At 46.2% G+C, this 19,893-nt stretch overlaps 2 protein-coding genes across 51 annotated transcripts in view; one reads left to right on the top strand and one right to left on the bottom strand.

Moving 5' to 3' along the window:
- Positions 1–19,893, bottom strand: part of LOC128928144 (general transcription factor 3C polypeptide 1) — a 150,012-nt gene that overhangs the window by 63,291 nt on the left and 66,828 nt on the right. For 45 of the 50 annotated variants that reach the window (XM_078338600.1, XM_078338599.1, XM_078338603.1 and 42 more), the window contains 2 exons: positions 19,424–19,722; positions 969–6,081 (listed from right to left, as the gene is read on the bottom strand). The gene's annotated coding sequence lies outside the window, so the exon portion shown is untranslated. The remainder of the gene's footprint in view (positions 1–968; positions 6,082–19,423; positions 19,723–19,893) is intronic. The other 5 variants (XM_078338598.1, XM_078338617.1, XM_078338623.1 and 2 more) reach the window with 1 other exon arrangement.
- Positions 1,837–4,109, top strand: LOC100403687 (large ribosomal subunit protein mL51). The gene is made up of 3 exons (XM_002763653.7): positions 1,837–2,092; positions 2,178–2,288; positions 2,699–4,109. The coding sequence occupies exons 1-3, from the start codon at positions 2,014–2,016 to the stop codon at positions 2,893–2,895; spliced, it is 387 nt and encodes a 128-aa protein (XP_002763699.1). The 5' UTR covers positions 1,837–2,013; the 3' UTR covers positions 2,896–4,109.

The raw sequence follows: 19,893 nt of genomic DNA, 5'->3' as shown, positions 1-19,893 counted from the left end.
AACTCAGAAGGCAGAGGTTGCAGTGAGCGGAAATTGCACTTCTGGACTCCAGCCTGGCCCTGGTGACAGAGTGAGACTCTGTCTCAAAAAAAAAAAAAAGCTGGGCATGGTGGCAGGCACCTATAATCCCAATTACTCGGGAGGTTGAGGCAGGAGAATCACTTGAACCTCGGAGGCAGAGGTGGCAGTGAGCTGAGATCACACCATTGCACTACAGCTTGGGTGACAGAGCAAGACCGACTCAAAAAAAAAAAAAAAATTAAGAAAGAATAAGAAGCTGCCTTCTAGCATCCATGAAAGAAAGGCCAAGAGGAGACAAGCTGGGGCCATCTTGTCAAGCTGCTGCATTAACCAACTCTTCTTCTTGTAGGTGATAACAAATGAAATAGGTTATAATCTCTATATTTACAGATGAGAAAACTTTGCCAGTTGGTCTTGTTACTTAAACCCCTGGGCCTTATCTGTAAAAGACAGAGTGACAAATCTCTGATTACTTCACAAAGTTGCTCTGATGACCAAACGAATCAAGCAGTAGGAAGGTTTTTAAAGAACTATGAAGTGGCATATTAATGTGCCACTTCATAGTTCTTTAAAGTTAGTATTATTTCCATTTTTATGTGCAAAGCGCTTAAGTACAGAGAGAATGGTCTGGTCTCATCTGAGGCCAGAACAGTGCCCCAGCAGGGGCTAGTGGGCCTCCTGCACCAGAATGGGAAGAGCGTTAACACTGACGATTTATTTATAATAATACAACTGCGTTTACAGAGCGGGAATTGAAGTAAGAAAGGTTAAGCGATTTGCTTAACATCTTCCGTTGCGGATCTGTCAGACTTACAGTTTCTCCCACATTGCGCCCCAAGGATATACCTACTAGACCTCCCTGCCTAGTGTATATTGCCCAATATCGGGTCACACAGCCATGTACTCGATTTTCCTACTCTTTGACAATCTGCAACACCACATCTTACCTGGCGATCTCACCCGCGGCTCTTCTGACTCCGGCAGTGGGGCTTAAATGAACAGGAAAAAACACGCGTGCACAACACGCACCAGTCAGCGAGACAGTTTTCAAGTTGGCGGAGAAACCGGCCAATCCTCGGCAGGTAGAGTAAAAGGCCCGCCTCTGAGTATGGCAACGCGCGGGCAAAGCCACAAATACCGAGTTCAAATCTCAACGCCTGCAGGAGGGCCAGTCGCGACGGTCGCCGGAGCGGCCGGCCAATCACAGCGCCGCCTGGGGGCGGGCCAAGGCTCCGGCTCCGGCCCCCGCTCCCACGCCCTACTCGCCCGCTAATGCCTCCTTGTCCGCAAGGCCCCTCTTTGCCGCGGCGGGGAAGCCGTATTTCTGCGGACCAGAGATGTCGCGTCCCTGGCTGGGCAACGGTAGGGCCCTGGAATACTGAACCATTCAGTCACCTCCAGGAAAGGAGGCAAGTCCACGCTGGGAGTTAAAAGGCATCGCCTCTAATCCAGGTTTCGCCATCTCCTCCGCTAAGTGACGTCCAGCAGGTCACTTTCAGGGTCTCAAATTTCCTTCCCCGTAGTAAAATGGGGATAATAAAAACAGCTACGGCGCAAGACTGCTGTGAGGCACAGAGAAAGGGCTTGGTCTTTGGAGGCGGGTTCCAGGTTCTCAAACTTCATATCCTTCACAGTTGAAGGACGCCAAAGAAAGTGGAAAGGGTGACTTTTCTTGAAATCTCAGTTTTTGGGAATCTTAGCGACAAATCGCTGACCTCAGCTAATTCAGCGCTCCAAAACTTCCGGCAGGAAAACCGGAAGCACTGAGGCGGGACCCTTTGGAGGTACATACCTCTCTGGCCGGAACCGGGGGGCGGGGCCTAGGCGGGCCCTGCGCCCACAGCTACCTGGGTAAGGCCCAAGATGCCTGCCTTTACGTTAGTATACTTGTGAAGTCAGCGGGGACAGTTCCTGTCATCATCTTCTTGAGGGCCACATTTGGTTCTCATTCTTGGGCTTGTTTGGTGTGCTGTTGAAGGGGGGACTAGAGAAATGGCAGGAAGCCTCTTATGCGGGGTAGGCCGGCGCCTGTTGGACTGGGTGCCTTTGGCGTGCAGAAGCTTCTCTCTCGGTAAGTGGCTGATGTAGACGCGCCGATAACCGCTTCGCAGTATAATAGGCGGCTCAGAATCATTCCCTCCCTTCCCCATCTTCAGATGTTCCTAGATTGATGGGTATAAGGCTCACCCTCCCGCCCCCCAAAGTGGTTGATCGTTGGAACGAGAAGAGGGCCATGTTCGGAGTGTATGACAACATCGGGATCCTGGGTAAGACTTGACCCTCCACGTGGTACAGAATTTCAGAATGACAATTACGTTGTAACGACTATCTTTTCCTCCTGTGTAGAGAGTGATACTGTGCTCAGTAGTAAGAGCAAACACGTATGTAGCTGTTTACATTGTGTTTGGCACTGTTCCGAGTGCCCTCATATAAATTTTACTTCATAAGTGAGGAGACTGAGGAACGAACGGTTCAGTTTTTCCAAAGTTAATAAATGTCAGTGTCAGAATTTTAACCCCAAGCAGTCTGGCTCCAGAGTCTTTGCTATTGATTCTCTACTGTAACGTGTCTTGTCTATAGGTGTTGCTCAGCAAGATGCAACTGTGGGTTGAAAGCTTAGCTGGTGTAGGATGGGTCCTCTTGTCTTGGATCTAATGTGTTCTCTCACGTTACACAGGAAACTTTGAAAAGCACCCCAAAGAACTGATCAGGGGCCCTGTATGGCTTCGAGGTTGGAAGGGGAATGAATTGCAACGTTGTATCCGAAAGAAGAAAATGGTTGGACATAGGATGTTCGCTGATGACCTGCACAACCTTAATAAACGCATCCGCTATCTCTACAAACACTTTAACCGACATGGGAAGTATCGATAGAAGAGAAAGCTGAGAATTGTGGAAAAGGCTCATCTGTTACCCTGGAGAAGGGAAGCTACTTTTCCCTATGAGGAAACGGCTTTGTATGCTCTTTGTAATTAAATGGGGCTTCTTTGGAATTTGATAGCCACATAATTTTGTTTTCCTTTAATGCTGCCTCTACTCATGTAGATTATGAAGTCTTGACTCATCCTAGGTTTTAGGGTCTTCGGTTTGGGCCTCACACCACTTGCCTTTTACAGTCTAGCTATACCTAATGCCTTTAAAAAAGAAAAGTTGATGAGAATGTCATCGGCACTTTTTGACATAATGCTTATTAGCAAGCTAATAACAATTAGGTTAATAGTGCTTCTAAAGACCTTCGACTCTGAAATGAAATATAATAGAAAAATGGAGTTTGAATGTAAAACCTGACGGGGAAAAAAGAAAAATGGAGTTATACTTCTCTATTATTCTTGTAAAAATATTCATTAGGGATTTTCTCTTGAGTAGAAACTACAGGAAAAACAAAAAAGTGTGAGGTGTTTTTTCCATTTTAATATGAAGCATTAAGTACCATGTGAGTGGTAGAGATGGGGGATTCTAAGCCTTACCGGTCATCAGAGTTGTCTGGGTGTTTTAACATTTCAGAAGCCTAGTCCAGCCCCTAAAGATTGTGATCAGTAGAGCTGAGTTGAGTCTAGGACACCTATGTGTTTTGTTCTTTTTTAATAGTAATTTTTAAAAATTACAGCTGGACATAGTGGTACCCACATGTAATCCTAGCATTTTGCGAGGCCGAGGTGGGAGGATTGTTTGGAGCCAGGAATTTGAGACCAGTCTGGGCAGCATGGCAAAACCCCTAAAAATACAAAAAAATTAGCTGGGCGTGGTTCAGCGTTCCTGTAGTCCCACCTACTCAGGAGGGTGAGGTGGGAGGATCACCTGAGCCCAGGAGTTTGATGTGATCTCAGTTTGCTGTGAACTGAGATCATGCCATTTCATTCCAGCCTGAGCAACTGGGGTGAGACCCTGTCTCAAAAAAAGTGAATTTAGGGCTGGGTGCAGTGGCTCACACCTGTAATCTCAACACTTTGGGAGGCCAAGGCATAAGGATTGCCTGAAGCTAGAAGTTCAAGACCAGCCTGTGCAACATAGCAAGACTCCATCTCTATATTTGAAAAAACAAAAACTGTGTAAAAGTGAAGTTAGATTAATAAATACTTGTTGCAGGGCATGGTGGTTGGTGTGCACTTACTATCCCAGCTACTGTGCAGCTGAGGTGAGAGGATCCCTTAAGACCAGGAGTTGGAGGCTGGCCTTAGGAACATAGCAAGACACCATCTTTAATAAAAATAAAAAGTACCTGTTAAATTACAAGTGGGTTTTGGATAAATGGATTGATGGGTATATATGAAAACATGATCCTAGGTCTTAATGGAAATGTTTAGGAAAGTCAGTTTCCAGAGGGGTGGTTGGAGAGGAGCTATGCATGAGAATGGAGAGGTTGGTGTGAAGTGTGATTGGCTGTGATACTTTACATCATTTGGTGATACTGGAGTGTAGAAAATAAAATATTTGGGACTCTGCTAAGTGCAAGGCACCCTGAAGAAGATATCTACATATCTTGGTAGAGTATCTAATTGTTAGTGAAGAGGAATTAATAGGTCAGCAGCGATTTATAGAATATTTCCTGCTCCAAAGATACAAAAGATCTTGTTTTCAAGGACAGAACAATCTTGTTTGTGGTATGAAACAGTATACAACATTTTCCTTCAATAAATACTGAATTATTATGTGCAAGGATTTGGGGAGGAACAAAAATCACCAAGGTAGGGTTGGTTCCTACCTCTAAGTAGTCTTCATTCTACTTAAAAGATGTCTGAAGGATATAAAGTTACAAGATGATGGACCAATATGATACTGTGCAGAATGTTCAAGTGGTCCACATTTTTTAGACTACATCATGACAGAGAACAGAATTAACCTAATCCTGATGGGGCAGGGCACGGTGGCTCACGCCTGTAATCCCAACACTTTCGGAGGCTGAGGCAGGTGGATTGCCTGAGCTCAGGAGTTCAAGACCAGCCTGGGCAACATGGTGAAAACCCATCTCTACTAAAATCCAAAAGTTTAGCTGGGTGTGGTGGTGTGCGCCTGTAATCCCAGCTACTTGGGAGGCTGAGGCAGGAGAATCGCTTGAACCTGAGAGGCAGAGGTTGCAGAAGATCGTGCCACCGCACTCCAGCCTGGGTGACAGAGTGAGATTCTGTCTCAACAACAACAACAAAACAAGCAAACAAAAAAACATAGCCCTGATGAAAGACCATGACTGTATATTGTTGATCACCCCCTCCCTGGTGGACTACTTCTGACCATCCTCTTGATTTAGAAAAGAATGTTAGCCAGGCACAGTGGCTAAGGCCTATAATCGCAACACTTTGGGAGGCTGAGGTGAAAGGATCAGTTGAACCCAGGAATTCGAGATCACTCTGGGCGATATAGTGAGACACTGTCTACCAAAAAAAAAAAGAAGTAGCCGGGCATGGTGGCATGTACCTGTAGTTTCAACTACTCGGGAGGCTGGGTGGGAAGGATTGCTTGAGCCTGGGCAGTCGAGACTGCAGTGAACCAAGCCTGTGACACTGCACCTCAGCCTGGGCAACAAAGTGAGACCCTATCTCAAAAGAAAAAGAATGTATTTGCTAAATCAGTGGTCACAAACCACAAATGTGAGGCTATGTTAATCTGTTCCAATAAAGATATCCCATCCAGCAGACAATTAGCCCTGGGACTCCCACTTGGTTAAATTGGCAGCAGCTTCATCCAGTTTATGCAGGAGCAAGACTGGAAAAAATTTTTTAAAAAAGAGATATCTATGTAAACAAAATATGAATTTGAATAGGATGATAAAAATTAGTCCCATGAGAGTTTTTATTTGTTTGTTTTTGCTGAGGGGACAGTCAGAAAAGGTATTTGTTGAAAAGATGGCATTAGAATGAGGTCTTGAGGCCAGGCACGGTGGTTCATGCTTGTAATCCTAGCTCTTTGGGAGGCCAAGGTCAGCAAATCACTAGAGCACTTTGGTAGGCTGAGGCAGGAGAATCATTTGAACCCGGGAGGCAGAGTTTGAAATGAGCCGAGATCGCGCCACCGCACCCCCCAGCCTGGGCGACAGAGCAAGACTCCATCTCAAAAAAACAAAAACTAAAAAACAAACAAAAACAGCAACAACAAAAAGATAGAAACAATGCATGTTTGCCAAACAAAATAACTGGCAAGTGATTTAGATTGTCATCTATGCGGAAGGAGTGGAATGGGGAAAACGGGAATATGCAAAGGAAAAGAGGCAGGGTCTTTCCATGGATATGTGAAAATGCTCATCAGGAATTGATGAGTATTATTAACTTCATCTTCTGCACCTGAAGTCTCCTGGAAATACAATGTTCTATTTTTCTTCCTTAGGGACATTCATACTCTAAGAAACACTCATATAAAAAACCACTCCTGGCTGGGGACCTGTGATCCCAGCATTTTGAGAGGTGGTGATGAAACCATTCTTGATCACTTAAGATCAGAAGTTTGAGACCAGACTGGGCAACATGATGAAACCCATCTCTACTGAAAATACAATAATTAGCCGGCTGGTGGTGTGTGCCTATAATCCCAGCTACTTGGAAGGCTGAGGCAGGAGAATCGCTAGAACCTGGGAGGCGGAGGCTGTGGCGAGTTGAGACCGCTCCACTGCCACAGAGCAAGACTTCATCTTAAAAACAAAAAACAAAAAAACCTCACACTCCTGTTGTTTCTTTAACTTACCAGTATCTATACCAGGTAAAACACTTTAGCACATTATCAATTCCCTTTGGTATTCTTACTATTACACACGTATGTGTAATGTACATGTCTAATATATGTATGTTTGTTGTTTTGGTAATTTACACATATGCTAGTTCAAGATAGCTGTATTAATTTGTTATCTGCCCTAAGAAAGTACTATGGCCAGGCATGGTGGCTCATGCCTGTAATCCCAGCACGCTGGGAGGCAAAGCGGGGTGCGGATCACTTGAAGTCAGGAGTTTGAGACTAGCCTGGCTAACATGGTGAAAACCTGTCTCTACTAAAAATATAGCAATTAGCCCATATGGTGGTAGGCACCTCCAATCCCAGCTACTCAGGAGGCTGAGACAGGAGAATTGCTTAAATCTGGAAGGCAGAGGTTGCAGTGAGCTGTGATCGTGCCACTGAACTCTAGCCTGGGCAACAGTGAGATTCAGTGTCAAAAAAAAAAGGAATAAAAAAAAAGAAAGTACTATAAATAGGGTGGCTTAAACAACACAAATTTATTGTTTCATAGTTTCAGAGTCTAGAAGTCTGGAAATTGAGGTTTCAGCAGGTTGGATTCTTTCTGAGGGCTGTGAGGATGGATCTGTTCCAGGCCCTCTCCTAGCTTGAGCCCTACTTTCAAGTTCTCACTGTATTCTTCTGTGTGTGTGTATCTGTCTCCAAATTTCCCCCTTTTTTGTTTGTTCTTGTTTTTGTTTTATTTTGAGACAGAGTCTTGCTCCATTGCCCAGGCTGGAGTTCAGTGGCGCAATCTTGGCTCACTGCAACCTCCGCCTCCCAGGTTCAGGTGATTCTCCTGCCTCAGCCTCCCGAGTAGCTGGGACTACAGGCGCCCGCCACCACGCCTGGCTAATTTTTGTACTTTCAGTAGAGACGAGGTTTCACTATGTTGGCCAGGCTGGTCTTGAACTCCAAGGTCAGGTGATCCGCATGCCTTGGCCTCCCAAAGTGCTTGGATTACAGGCATAAACCACCACACCTGGCCCCAAATTGCCCCATTTTATAAGAACACCAGTCGTAATGGATTAGGGGCTCATCCTATTCCAGTCTGACCTCAGTTTAACTAATTACATCTGCAATAATCCTATTTTCAAATAAGGTCTCACTGGAGACCTGGGGGTTAGGGCTTCCACAAGCTTTGAATTTTTGGAGGACATAATTCAACCCATAACCATAGCCTTCAGTCTTTTTCTAGGACATTCTTATGGTTTTATTGTTAGTTCTCGAAATTCATGATTTCTTATAGCTTCTATAGATAAGCCAGGTTTGATTTTGGAAGAGAGAGCCAGTGACCTGTATTAGCTAGTCACCTTGTGATGAAAAGGGGAATTCACACCCCTAATTCCCCTTTTCTTATACCTCCCATCTTCCATTCCTTTTCGTTACAGTTATCTCAAAATTTTGGCTTAAATCAGTAGAAGTAGATAGCGTTTACATCAGTAGGACTTTGTAAATATTGTTTATTACTGAAGCAAGTGGTGTACTGTGGCATAACTTATGTTTTTTATTTTTAAAATCTTTATATTGGCTGGGGGTGGTGGCTCACACCTGTAATCCTGCACTTAGGGAGGCCGAAGCAGATGGATTACCTGAGGCCAGGAACGAGTTCGAAACCAGCCTGGTCAACATGGTGAAACTCCATCTCTAATAAAAATACAAAAAAATTAGCCAGATGTGGTGGCAGGCATCTATAATCCCAGCTACTCAAAGGCTGAGGCAGGAGAATCTCTTGAACCCAGGAGGTGGAGGTTGCAGTGAGCTGAGATTGCACCACTGCACTCCAGCCTGGTCAACAAGATCAAAACTTTGTCTCAGTCAATCAATCAATCAATATCTCTATATCTTTTTTTTTTTTTTAAATGGAGTCTTTGTCACCCAGGCTGGAGTACAGTCAGGTGATCTCAGCTCACTGCAACCTCCACCTTTTGGGTTCAAGAGGCTCTCCTGCCTCAGCCTCCTGAGTAGCTGGGACTACAGGTGCTCACCACCACACCAAGATGATTTTTGTACTTTTAGTAGAGACAGGGTTTCACCATGTCGGCCATGGTTGGCAAGGCTGGTCTCGAACTCCTGAGCTCAGGTGATCTGCGTTGGTCTCCTGAAGTACTGGGATTACAGACGTGAGCCACCATGCCCAGTCAGTGGTTTTTAATAATTTCACGCCCTTACTGCAATCAATTTGAGAACATTTTAATCATTGCCTCAAAGTAAAACCCCACACTCCACAGCCTCACTCCCAATCCTCCTCTATGGATTTTTTACCTATTCTGGATATTTCATATAAATGGAGTCATACAATATGTGATCCTCTATGACTTATTTCACTTAGCATAATGGTTTCAAGGTTCACACCTACGTCGTAGTTTTTTTTTTTTTTTTTTTTTTTTTTTGAGAAGGAGTTTCACTCTTGTTACCCAGGCTGGAGTGCAGTGGTGCGATCTCAGTCTACTGCAACTTTTGCCTCCTGGGTTCAAGCTTCTCCTGCTTCAGCTTCCCAAGTAGCTGGGATTACAGGCACCTGCCACCATGCCTGGCTAATGTTTTTTCTACTTCTAGTAGAGATGAGGTTTCGCCACGTTGGCCAGGTTGGTCTCCAACTACTGACCTCAGATGATCTGCCCGCCTAGGCCTCCCAAAGTGCTGGGATTACAGGCATGAGCCACCACACCTGGCCTAGCATTTTGTTGTTGTTGTTGTTTCGTGGAGATGGGTTTCACCATGGTGGCCAGGTTTGTCTTGAAGCCTTGACCTCAAATGATCTGTCCACCTTGGCCTTCCAAAGTGCTGGGATTACAGGTGTGAGCCAGCCATGTGTGGCTTTTTTTTTTTTTTTTTTTAAAGACAGAGTTTCACTATGTTGGTCAGGCTGGTCTTGAACTCCCGACCTCAGGTGATCCGCCCGCCTTAGCCTCCAAAGTGCTTGGATTACAGGCATGAGCCCCCGTGCCCAGCTGGCCTTTTTTGTAATTTTAGTAGAGATGGGGTTTCACCACATTGGCCAGGCTGGTCTCAAGTTCCTGACCTCAAGTGATCCACCCTCCTTGGCCTCTCAAAGTGCTGGGATTATAGGTGTAAGCCACTAGGCCCCGCCATTTTTTTTTTTTTTTTTTTTGGTAGAGATGGGTGGGGTGGGGGTCTTGCTGTGTTGCCCAGGCTAGTCTCGAACTCCTGGGCTCAAGTGATCCTCCTGCCTCAGCCTCCCAAAATGCTGGGATTGCAGGCATGAGCCACCATACCCAGCCTGTTGTACACACTTCATTCCTTTTTATTGCTAAATAATATTCCATTGGATGGATTTACCACCTTAAATTTATTCATTTGTCAGATGATGGACATTTGGGTTCTTTTCAGTTTTTGGTGATTCTAAATAATGCTGTTATGAACATTTATGTACAAGGTTTTGTGTAGGCATGTATTTTCACTTCTCTTGGGCATATACCTAGAAGTGGAATTGCTGGGTCATATGGTAATTCTGTGTTTAACTGTTTGAACAACTGCTAGATTCTTTCCAAAACTGGAAATTCTGGCTGGGCACGGTGGCGCATGCCTGTAATCCCAGCACCTTAGGAGGCCAAGGCTGGTGGATCACTTGAGGTCAGGAGTTAGAGACCATGGCCAACCATTGCATTTTTTTTAGACAGGTTTTCACCAGTTAGAGACCATGGCGAAAACTTGTCTTAAAAAAATGCAAAAATTAGCTGGGCATGGTAGCAGGTGCTACTCAGCTACTCCGGAGTCTGAGGCAGGAGAATTGCTTGAACCCAGGAGGTGGAGGTTGCAGTGAGCCAAGAGTATGCCACTGCACTATAACCTGGACGACAGAGTGAGAAACTGTCTCAAAAAAAAAGAGTATTCTTTTCATGTATCTGCCTCTAATTTTATTTATATGCCCATGGGATCTGTAAAATGCTTGATCATAGGTCAGGCATGTTGGCTCATGCCTGTAATCTCAGCTCTTTGGGAGGCCAAGGAAGGAGAATAGATTGAGCCCAGGAGTTTGAGACCAGCTTGGGCAATACAGGGAAACCTTGTCTCTACAAAAATTAGAAAGTTAGCAAAGCATGGTGGCACTCACCTGCAGTCCCAGCTACTCAGGAGGCCAAAGTAGGAGGATCACTTGAGTCCGGGAGGCAGAGGTTGCAGTGAGCCAAGACTGTACCACTGCACTCCAGCCTGGGTGACAGAGAAAGACCTTGTCTCTAAAAACAACCCCTGCCCCCAAATCCTAAAACTTAATTATTTTATTATTTTTGTGTGTGCGTGAGACAGAGTCTCGTTCTGTTGCCCAGCCTGGAGTGCAGCGGCGCAATCTTGGCTCACTGCAAATTTCACCTCCCAGGTTCAAGTGATTCTCCTCCTTTAGCCTCCTGAGTAGCTGGAATTACAGGCATGCACCACCATGCCCAGCTAATTTTTGTACATTTAGTAGTGACAAGGTTTCACCATGTTGGTCAGGCTGGTCTTGAACTCCTGACCTCATGATCCACCTGCCTAGGCCTCCCAAAGTGCTGGGATTACTGGTGTGAGCCACTGCGCCTGGCCAATCATATTATTTTTCAAATGGTTGAACATATCAGATACGTTATCAGTTTCTTTTCTCTGGAGACTGCCTGCACTGTTTCCCGTCCTCTGCTTTAGTCAGGACAGGTTGTTTCTGGATTGGCAGCGTAATTTCCCTTCTAAGCATTTCATTATACCACTTTGATGTGTAGATTCAACATTCCACATTCTAGATCTATTGCCTTTTTCAGAGTATATCTCCATTTATCAGAGCATATCTCATAGTAGCCTACTTAGAAAGGGAGGTAAAAATGTTGATATCTTACATATTTGAAAGATATCTTTATTCTACCGTCACCTTGTAAATCTATTTTTATTTTTTAGAAGTGGAGTCTTATGGCCGGGCACAGTGGCTCATGCCTGGAATCCCAGCACTTTGGGAGGCCAAGGAGGGCAGATCACGAGGTCAGGAGATCGAGACCATCCTGGCCAACATGGTAAAACCCCGTCTCTACTAAAATACAAAAAAATTAGCTGGGCGTGGTGGTGCATGCCTGTAGTCCCAGCTACTTGGGAGGCTAAGGCAGGGGAATTGCTTGAACCCAGATCGTAGAGGATGCTGTGAGCCGAGATAGTGCCACTGCACTACAGCCTGGGTGACAGAGCAAGACTCCGTCTCAAAAAACAAAAAAGAAATGGAGTCTTCCTATGTTGCCCAGTCTGGGAGTCAGTGGACTGAGTATTCACAGGTGTGATCATAGCTCACTGCATCCTCGAACCCCAGAGCTCAAGCAGTCCTCCTGAATCAGCATCCTGAACAGCTGGAACTACAGACAAGCACCACTGCACCAGCTACTACCTTCATCTTTTATTGATAGTTTGGCTGATATGGAATTTTAGCTCATAATCATTTTTCTTCAAAATTAAAGGCACTGCCACATTGTCTTCTATTTTCCAATCTTGTTTTGAGATGCTATCCGGATTCTGGTTCCATCATTTTTAATTCTCTTTTTGAAAGCTTTCAGGATTTTCTCTTCTCTCCCATTCTGAGATTTCACGGAGCTGTGTCTTTATCTGATTCTTTCCTTGTTCTGGGCACAGAGAACACTATTTAATCTGGAAAGGCTTGTTTAAAGGTTTTCTTATATTTCTTTTTTTTCCTTTATTTTTTTGGGACGGGGGCTCACTTTGTCACCCAGGCTGGAATGCAATGGTGCAATCTCGGTTCACTGCAACCTCTGCCTTCAGGGTTCAGGCAATTCTCCTGCCTCAACCTCCTGACTAACTGGGACTACAGGCACCCACCATCATGCCTTCTTAATTTTTGTATTTTTAGTAGAGAGTGGGTTTCACCATGTTGGCCAGGCTGGTCTCGAACTCCTGACCTCAGATGATCTGCCCACCTCAGCTTCCCAAAGTGCTGGGATTACAGGTGTGAGTCTTGTTTTTCTTTTATAATCAATCTCACACACACCCTTTTTTCTCCCTCTCCCTCACATGCCCTGTTTTTTCTTTTTAGACATTGGACTATTAATTAGATATTGGATTATTTGGCTCAATTTTATATTTTTCTTTATTACTATTATTTTAATTTAGTCTTGGTAGAGACTGTCAAAAATTGCCAATGCCAACTACATTGCAAGTCATGATGGAGAGCCAGCATACCGAGACCCCATCTCTATTAAAAAAAAAAAAAAGAGGCTGGGTTGGGTGACTCACACCTGTAATCTCAGCACTTCGGAAGGCTGAGGTGGGTGGATCACCTCAGGTCAGGAGTTCGAGATCAGCCTGGCAAACATGGAAAAACACTGTCTCTACTAAAAAAACAAACAAACAAACAAAAAAACTAGCAGGATGTGGTGGTGAGCACCTGTAATCCTAGCTACTTGGGAGGCTGAGGCTGAGGCTGAGGGAGATGGAGGTTGTGGTGAGCCGAGATCGAGCCATTGCACTCCACCAGCCTTGGCAACAGAGTGAAACTCTGAAAGAAAAAAAGATTTCACAGGTGTGAGATTTGTAGGGTGTAGGGCAGGAGTGGAGGAAGACTGGAGGCTTGTCCATGACAATGGCTGTGTGGTTCCGTTGTGGGATGGGGTATATGTAACTGTCTCTTGCCCAAGAGCTGTGCCTGTGTCCACCCTAGAATTCACCAGTAAGAATCTAGGACCATCAGTAGCTGGGTTATGATGTGTGTCTTTACGCCCTGCCCATGTGTGTGAGGTGGGATTGAAAATGCGGTGCCCATGCCCTGGGTCTCTGTGGGCTCTGTCAGCTTCGGGCTGTATGCTGGGCCTTAGTGGGTTCTGTGTTCCTTCCTGTGTCTGGGTCTGTCTCCCTGTCAGGGTCTCCCTGGCCATGTCACTCTCTGTGTCTAAAGCTCATGGCCCTCCAGGGTGGGTGGGACTCTAGGTGACTCTGCTACCCTCCAACCCTGTGTCTGGGGTGGTGCAGAGCCAGAGGGTGGGTGTTCTCTGTTCCTGGAACCAAGGAGGCTCTCTGGGAAGTTAGCACCTAGAGATTAAATTTCAAGGGATCACGAAAGGAAAGGAGAAAGAAGGATCCCTGGGCAGGGCCAGGCCAAGGGCCAGGGTCTCAGAGCTGTTAGAACAGTCATAACAGCTTCCATGTACTGAGTACCTATCATGTGCTGGACACTGTACTTTATGCTTTCATGCTTTATGGTTTTGCATTTATACTATGTTAATGCTATATTGTATAGTAAGTATATTACGTATATATGTATATATACTTTCTTGTTTTGGAGATGGAGTCTCACTCTGTCACCCAGGCTGGAGTACAGTGGTGCGATCTCGGCTCACTGCAACCTCAGTCTCCCAGGATCAAGTGATTCTCCTGCCTCAGCCTCCCGAGTAGCTGGGATTACAGGCATGGGCCACCATGCCCAGCTAATTTTTGTGTTTCTTTTTTAGTAGAGACAGAGTTTCATCATGTTGGCCAGGCTGGTGTCGAACTCCTGACCTCAAGTGATCCTCCAGACTCAGCCTCCTAGAGTGCCAGCATTACAGACATGAGCCACTGTGCCTGGTCTATATTATATTTATAAATAACAATTATATGGGTTGAGCATGGTGGCTTACACCTGTAATGTCAGTGTTTTGGGAGGCCGAGGCTGGCGTATCACCTGAGGTCAAGAGTTCAAGACCAGCCTGACCAACATGGAGAAACCCATCTCTACTAAAAATGCAAAATTAGCTGGGCGTGGTAGTGCCTGTGATCCCAGCTAGTCGGGAGGCTAAAGCAGGAGAATCACTTGAACCCCGGAAGCAGCGGTTGCAGTGAGCTGAGATTGTACCATTGCACTCCAGCCTGGGCAACAGAGTGAGACTCTGACTAAAAAAAAAAAAAAAAAAAAAAAAAAAAAAGCAAAAATACAAAAATCAGCCAGGCATTGATGGCAGGTGCCTATAATCCCAGCTATTCAGGAGGCTGAGGCAGGAGAATCCCTTGAACTCTAGAGGTGAAGGTTGCAGTGAGCCAAGATCGTACCACTGCACTCCAGCCCGAGTGACAGAGTGAGACTCTGTCTCAAAACAATCAAACAAACAAACAAACCCACAAAAATCATGGGCTCCTGAGCCAGCCTGCCGGCATTGATTCCCAGGCTATGTGATCTGGGGTCAGACTCTTCCCCTGCTATAAGCCTCAGTTTACTGTCCTGTCAAATGGGAGTAGCAATGGTACCTACGGCTTAAGGTTGATATCAGATTAAATGAGTTACCCAAGTTATCCGTGTAAAGCACTTATAAGCAGATATTTGCCATTGTTATTTATTTATTTATTTATTTTGAGACAGAGTCTCGTTCTACCACCAGGCACCAGGCTGGAGTGCAGTGGTGCAATCTCGGCTCACTGCAGTCTCCGCCTCCTGGGTTCAAGCAATTCTTCTTGCCTCAGCCTCCGGAGTAGCTGGGACTACAGGCGCACACCACCTTGCCCAGCTAATTTTTGTATTTTTTAGTAGAGACGGGGTTTCACCATGTTGGCCAGGATGGTCTCGATTTCTTGACCTCGTGATCCGCCCACCTCGGCCTCCCAAAGTGCTAGAATTATAGGCATGAGCCACTGCGCCCGGCCTATATTTGCCATTGTTACTGTGTAGGCTGAAAAAGGACAGCCATGAGCTCACTGGATTGTCAGTCACAGCAGCACTGTGAGATGGGTTTTTACTGCCTCCAGGCAAAGTGCTTTGTTCAAGGTGGCTAGGCCGGCAAATGCCAAGCCAGTTCATGCAAGTGGTTTCTGATTCCACATTGCAATAACCTATAAGAAAGTATTTCTGCTGGGCATGGTAACTCATGCCTGCTATCCCAGCACTTTGGGATGCTGAGGTAGGAGGATCGCTTGAACCTGGGAGTTTGAGACCAGCCTGGGCAACATACTGAGACCTTGTCTCTACAAAAAATAAAAAGAATTTGCTAGGCATAGTAGTGTACATCTGTAGTCCCATCTACTTAGGAGGCTGAGGCAGGAGGATCGCTTATGCCCAGAAGTTAGAGGCTGCAGTAAACTGTGATTGCACCATTGCATTCCAGTGTGGGCAACAGAGTGAGACCCCCAACCAAAAAAAAAAAAAAAAAAAAAAAGAAGCCAGGCACGGTGGCTCACACCTGTAATCCTAGCTGAGGCGGGCGGCTTGGGAGGCTGAGGTGGGCAGATCACCTGAGGTCAGGAGTTCAAAACCAGCCTGACCAAAATGGTGAAACCCTGTCTTTAAAAAGAAAAAAAAACAAATGAGGTCCAGCGCAGTGGCTCATGCCTGTAATACCAGCACTTTAGGATGACGAAGCAGGCAGATCATGAGGTCCGTCTCTACTCAAAATACAAAATATCAGCCAGGCGTTGTAGCATGTGCCTGTAATCCCAGCTACTTGGGAGGCTGAGGCATGAGAATCGCTTAAACCAAAGAGGCAGAAGTTGCAGTGAGCTGAGATCATGCCACTGCACTCCAACCTGGCAACGGAGCAAGACTCTGTCTCAAAAAAAAAAAAAAGAAACTACCTTCTCTGAAGGTGTAAAAGACATAAAAAAAAAAAAAAAAGAAAGATAAGAAATGACTGAGGAACTGTCACAGATAGAAAAGACCAGGACTAGAGCTGGGCACAGTGGCTCATGCCTGGAATCCCAGCACTTTGGGAGGCTGAGGCGAGTGGATCACTTGAGGTCAGGAGTTTGAGACCAACCTGGCCAACATGGTGAAACCCTGTCTGCACTAAAAATACAAAAATTAGCCTGGCGTGGTGATACGCGCCTGTAATCCCAGCTACTGGGGAGGCTGAGGCAGGAGAATCACTTGAACTCAGGAGGTGAAGGTTGCAGTAAGCTGAGATTGCGCCATTGCACTCCAGCCTGGGCAATAGAGTGAATCTCCATCTCAGAAAAAGAAAAATAAATTAACTGGAGATGGTGCCATGCACCTGTAGTCCCAGCCATTGGAGAGACTGAGGTGAGAGGATCGCTTGAGCCTGCGAGTTGAGGCTGCAGTGAGTCATGTTTGTCCAACTACATTTTGGTGCCAAAGCCTGACACAGCCAAACCCTGTCTCAAAAAACAAACAGCTTTTCTCCCTGTTTCAACCACATGTCTGTGCAAGAACAGTTTCTTCACAGGCAAAATCCAAAACAACAAATCACAACAGACTGAAATGAAAACAGATCTGAGGAGAATCCAGGTGTCAGTTACTAAACCAGATACTAAAGAGATTTCAGGCCAGGCACAGTGGCTTATGCCTATAATCCCAGCACTTTAGGAGGCCAAGACGGGAGGACTGCTTGAGCTCAGGAGTTCGAGACCAGCCTGGGCAACATGGTTAAACTCCATCTCTATAAAAAATACAAAAATTAGCCAGGTATGGTGGTGGGTGCCTGTAATCCCAGCTATTCGGGAGGCTGAGGTGAGAGAATTGCTTGAACCCTGCAGGGTGGAGGATGCAGTGAGCCAAGATTGTGCCACTGCACTCCAGCCTGGGTGACAGAGCGAGACCCTGTCTCAATAAATAAATAAATAAATAAATAAAAGATTGTTAGAAGATGCAAGTCAATGCCACTCTCTTTACTCAATTTCTTCTTGTGCAAAATATAGCTTTTTCATAAAAAATACCACTTACGGGCCAGGTGCGGTGACTCACACCTATAATCCCAGCACTTTGGGAGGCCGAGGCGGGTGGATCATGAGGTCAAGAGACCAAGACCATCCTGGTCAACATGGTGAAACCCCCATCTCTACTAAAAAATACAAAAATTAGCTGGGCATGGTGGCGTATACCTGTAGTCCCAGCTACTCGGGAGGCTAGGGCAGGAGAATTGCTTGAACCCAGAAGGAGGAGGTTGTGGTGAGCCAAGATCAAGCTATTGCACCCCAGCCTGGGTAACAAGAGCGAAACTCCATCTCAAAAAATAAAAAAACACTTACATTAATACAGAAGGCATTTGTTATTGTTAATTTTAAATGACAGTAAATTTTTTTTTGAGATGGAGTCTCACTCTGTTGCCCAGGCTGGAGTGCAGTGGTGTGATCTCAGCTCACTGCAACCTCTGCCTCCTGGGTTCAAGTGATTCTCCTGCCTCAGCCTCTTGAGTAGCTGGGATTACAGGTGTGCACCACGACGCCAAGTTAATTTTTGTATTTTTAGTACAGACGGGGTTTCACCATGTTGGTCAGGCTGGTCTCAAACTCCTGACCTTGTGATCCGCCCACCTTGGCCTCCCAGAGTGCTGGGATTACAGGAGTGAGCCACCGCGCCAGGCTGACAATAAAAGATTTTAAATGCCTCAATTTTAATACCTAACAGTAAATATTAGTAAATATAGTACATATAGTAAAATACAGTAAATATTGCTAGCTATAATGCCCATAAACCAAAGCTCTTTGAGATTCTCCATAAATTTTATCAGTGTAAAACAGTCCTGAGATTAAAAATGTATGGAAATTGCTGCTACATACCAAGCTCAGTTCTGTCTCCCCCACCTTTATTTTTTTGAGACAGGATCTCACTCTGTCACCCAGGTTGGAGGGTAGTGGCATGATCTTGACTCACTGCAACCGTTGCCTCCTGGGCTCAAGTGATCCTCCTGCCTCAGCCCCCAAGTAGCTGGGACTATAGGCACGAGCCACCATGCCCAGCTAATTTTTATATTTTTTTGTAGAGATGGGGTTTTGCTGTGTTACCCAGGTTGGTCTTGAACTCCTGAGGTCAAGCGATCCACCGACCTTGGCGTCCCAAAATGCTAGAATTACAGGCATGCACCACTGTGCTCCGCCTCTTCTATTTTTTTTTTTTTTTTTAAAGACAAGGTCTCTCTCTGTTGCCCACACTGGAGTATAGTGGCCAATTATGGCGCACTGTAGCCTTGAATTCCTGGGCTCAAGCAATCCTCCTACCTCAGTCTCCCGAGTAGCTGGAACCACAGGTGCATGCCACCATGACTGGCTAAGATTTTTTCTTTTTTCCCAAGAGGCAGAGGTCCTACTGTGTTTCCTAGGATGGTCTCAAACTCCTGGCCTCAAGTGATCCTCCTGCCTCAGCCTCCCAAACTGCTAAAACTACAGGTGTGAGCCACCACACACAACCTCACTTCTACATGTTTACAGGTAGCAACTTATTACACCTCACCATGAGGTTGTACTAATATTACCCCATTATCCAGATGAGGAGGCTGAGGCCAGAGAGGTTAAGCCACTTGCCCGATACATAGCAGGTACATAGCAAAGCTGGGATTCTAACCCACATTGTCTGAGTGCAGAGGGTCCAGAGTCCCAGCTCTCACCCCTACAGTGCAAGGATCCTAATCAAAGATTGGGAGGCAGCCAGCCTCGTGGGGAAGAGGAGAGGAGGGATGGAGAAGGGACTGGGTAACCCAGCTCTGTCATCACTCATCTACGAGTTCCTCCCACAACTGGCTCTAAGACCCACCATGCACAAATGAATGTGCCAGGTCCTGGAGACATGACAGCAATGCAATCAATGAACAAGAACAGCAGCAGCCCGCTGAGCGCCATGATCATTCCCCACACTTCCAGATGTACCACGGCCTGTACACCCCATTTCACAGAGGTGAGTGACCGAGGCTCAGGAGGAACAAGCCACCTGCCTAGGGGCCCACAGTGTGGGATTTCTGAGCCCTTCACAACATAGCACCACTGGGCCTTGCTGGGAGAGGCGTAGAGAGGGGTCAGGGACACTTACCTGGGTAAGACAAATGGACTTGCTCTGGGGCAGCGCTGGAGGCCCCCCGGGACCCTTGGACTCCCAAGGAGCATAGCAGGAGCAGACAGCAGCAGGACCAGCAGCCAGGAAGGGAGTGCATGGTGGTGGGGTGGTGACAGCACACAGGGGAAAAGAAGGGGGACTGAGGAGATCAGCTCTCCACAGGTACAGCAGGAAGGGCAGGGAGGATAGGGAACGGTGGGTGATCAGGCATAGCTCTGTGGGAGTGAGGCAGGAGGGCAGGGAGGTCTTCTTGAAGACGGGCAGTAATCCAGACACTGGAGAGAGAAACCCCAAATAAGAATCGCTAAGGAGCAGCCGCAGCAGTCCCCCCATGCACCCCCCCGCCCCCACCGTCCCGGGACCTCGCCGCTCTACTCCATCCTTAGCTTTCCATTTTGCTCCTAGTGATCCCAATCCTCCCACGCCACCCCCAGATCCCTTGGAAT

Source organism: Callithrix jacchus, chromosome 9, assembly GCF_049354715.1.
Source record: "Callithrix jacchus isolate 240 chromosome 9, calJac240_pri, whole genome shotgun sequence".
NCBI classification, from domain to species: domain Eukaryota; kingdom Metazoa; phylum Chordata; class Mammalia; order Primates; family Cebidae; genus Callithrix; species Callithrix jacchus.
This window is presented reverse-complemented; position numbering and strand designations above follow the sequence as displayed.

Excerpts from the sequence above, each read along its gene's own strand:
- LOC100403687 (XM_002763653.7), top strand. The coding sequence starts at position 2,014 with ATGGCAGGAAGCCTCTTATGCGGGGTAGGCCGGCGCCTGTTGGACTGG. Across the intron at positions 2,093-2,177 it reads GTGCAGAAGCTTCTCTCTCG|ATGTTCCTAGATTGATGGGT; the intron begins GTAAGTGGCTGA and ends CCCCATCTTCAG. Across the intron at positions 2,289-2,698 it reads TGACAACATCGGGATCCTGG|GAAACTTTGAAAAGCACCCC; the intron begins GTAAGACTTGAC and ends CACGTTACACAG.